A 2,500-nucleotide genomic window follows, 5' to 3' on the forward strand; every position below is an offset into this window, starting at 1 on the left:
TTGATTGATAATGTTTTATTGACGTTATAATGTGATATGTGATGATATTGAGAGAGGATACAGCTTTTAATCTCTTGTGTTTTTTGTGTTTGGTGTTTTATGGTGCCTAATTTTGCTGTTCTTTTCCTCTGTGTGTAGAGACTTGAAGACATTTTCTCTGGACAAGGTCGGTCAGAGGAGATGGACTCTCTTTTGATTTGCCAGGCTGATAAGGTTGACTCCAGCCTCCGGCTTTGCAGTCTTCAGAGACTTCAGGTGTGTGTCCCTTAATCTGCCTCAAAACTTAATCTGCCCCTGTTGTAACACTACCTCCAGTTTTTTTTCCTCTCGAGCGGTTCTTGCATTTTCAAATCATTCTTTTTTTTTTTTTTGTCCAGCCCTATATTGGCACAGTTTACCGTCTTGTGTCTGAGCAGCTGCTCAGAGAGCTCAATGCGACGCAACTTACGAAACCACATGCAAATTAAGGAAACATCTAACATCAATTTCAGAACATATTCACAGCATTTCGAAAACAGGCTGCAAAATCAAACACAACACATTACAGAAACGCGCTGCAATAACACCAAGCGACAACGGATGTGTTTCCAGAGGACACTTTAAAGTGATGAACATTTCTGGACACGCTTGTTTTAAAATAAGAAAAACAATTGTTGATCAATCACACCTGGATGGATAAATACATCCCTTCCCATGCTGTGCATGCCAGTCACTGCTCAGTAATGGCAACTTAGGTAGTAAGACACAGGTTTTCCACTGAAGACAGAACTGTATAATGTTATAAGAGGTTATTTGCATGTGATGTGAACAAAACAAAACACTTGTAATTGACCTGGAAGTTTTGTATTATTTCCTTGGTATCTTGTAATAGGCTACAACCATATATCAATTACATTTTTATGCGAGTGTGAATGAAAAATAGTGGAATATTGAGTGCATTGGACATTCCACATTTTTGACTAAGGACCTGATCTGTGATCGGAATTTCCCCACTTCCTCAAGGCATGAATGTTCATAGTGCTTCCCAACCACACTGCTGCTGTGTTAATGAACCCCTGGGGAGTGTTGGAAGGCGAGATAGATTCTCAGAGCTCACAGACTCCTTTTCCTTCCACACAGACATCCTTGGAGATCAGGGTGGACTTGCACTACACTGACGTCGACAGCAGACGGAGACTCACGGAGAGCAGATCGTTGAACGTGGGAAAGCCTTTGGCTGCGGCCTGTTCGCTGAACCCTACAAAGCCCCCAGGGGCCTCCGGGGTCCAACAGGCTCCCCAGTCTTATGGCAACAGGCCATGGCACCAGGAAGCAAGGCTTTCGCCGCGACCACACACACGCAAGGCGGAGAACCTGGTGGACAGCAGAACGTGGTTTCCGTCCACCAGCAGCAACCAGCCAGAAGAGAATGATGAAAGTGACCTCTATAATTGTATCTCTTAATATTCCTGTCTTTCCTGTGTTGTAATATTCATGTATGTGTTTGCTTGGTAACACTTTATAGGGAAGAAATCTTGAAAAGCTGTACATGCCACTTGAGTCAATGGTGCTTTAATAATGCTGTATTAATCAGGGACTTGATTTCACAATGAAGCCTTCATTAAGGAAACAAAGGAAGTGCGTTTCCTTTCTCCATGTTATGATTAAATGGCAGAAGCTTGATCTTATATGGTGTGATTTAAAAGCAATTGTAATTTTGGTTTTGTATGCTTGCTTAAGTACAGCTCAAAGTGGAAAAGTAGTTCTCAGTTTAAATGTTATTTATTTCTTTTTAGAAGAATTGATCAACTGTACAAAACGTATTTTGTCTGACACAGTAAAACAAACCAACTTATGTATTCACTGTCATGACTGAATGTTGTATCTTGGCTCTGTATTTGAGCTTTAATAAAACAAAACAAAAGTCACCCTGCTCTCCATAAGTTTACCAAACTACTTATTAAATCAACCATGTCGTTATGATGAAAATTAAATGATTTTGCCACTGAATGGCAATGACGTTGTTTACCTTATGGAATTTAAACCTGCTAACTGGTCTTTGAAGGATCCTTGTGCAGGTGCACCGGGCTCATGTTACCCTGTGTGTGTGCTTGAGCGGCACACCAGGGGGAGCTAATGAGCTAATTGACTCGAACCTCGGGATGATTGACAATTACCCTGCAGGTGAACATTCTCTCATATAATTAATGTATCACTAAAAAGGAAGATTTAAAATAATTTGTTCCGCGAGCAGTAAATTAGCTTATCATATAAACAAGTCCCCCGTTAAATATATTATTACAATTGTTTGTGCACATTAACCTGCGGCATACAAGTAGTGTACTTGTATCACCTTCGTACAAGCGTAAAAATTTAGGCTTAGGCCAACTGACTGATTCAGAATGGGTTGTTCTTTTGTTGGGGAGAACACCCCACCGCCACCCGCAAAAGCGACGCAGAACAGGACACCGAAAAGCGTCTAACGTCGGCTTGATGTCACTGGCTAACACCTAACCTAAAA

General features: G+C 41.2%; 1 protein-coding gene across 2 annotated transcripts in view; it reads left to right on the top strand.

Moving 5' to 3' along the window:
• The window catches only part of malt3 (MALT paracaspase 3), a 12,077-nt gene extending 10,239 nt beyond the window's left edge, over positions 1 to 1,838 (top strand). For both annotated transcript variants that reach the window (XM_080842270.1, XM_080842271.1), the window contains exons 14-15: positions 139 to 255; positions 1,120 to 1,838. In XM_080842270.1, coding sequence (XP_080698396.1) covers positions 139 to 255; positions 1,120 to 1,443 — 441 coding nt within the window. In that variant the 3' untranslated portion in view covers positions 1,444 to 1,838. The remainder of the gene's footprint in view (positions 1 to 138; positions 256 to 1,119) is intronic.
• Positions 1,839 to 2,500: the final 662 nt, after the last annotated feature.

This window comes from Sprattus sprattus, assembly GCF_963457725.1.
Source record: "Sprattus sprattus genome assembly, chromosome: 7".
NCBI classification, from domain to species: Eukaryota; Metazoa; Chordata; class Actinopteri; order Clupeiformes; family Clupeidae; genus Sprattus; species Sprattus sprattus.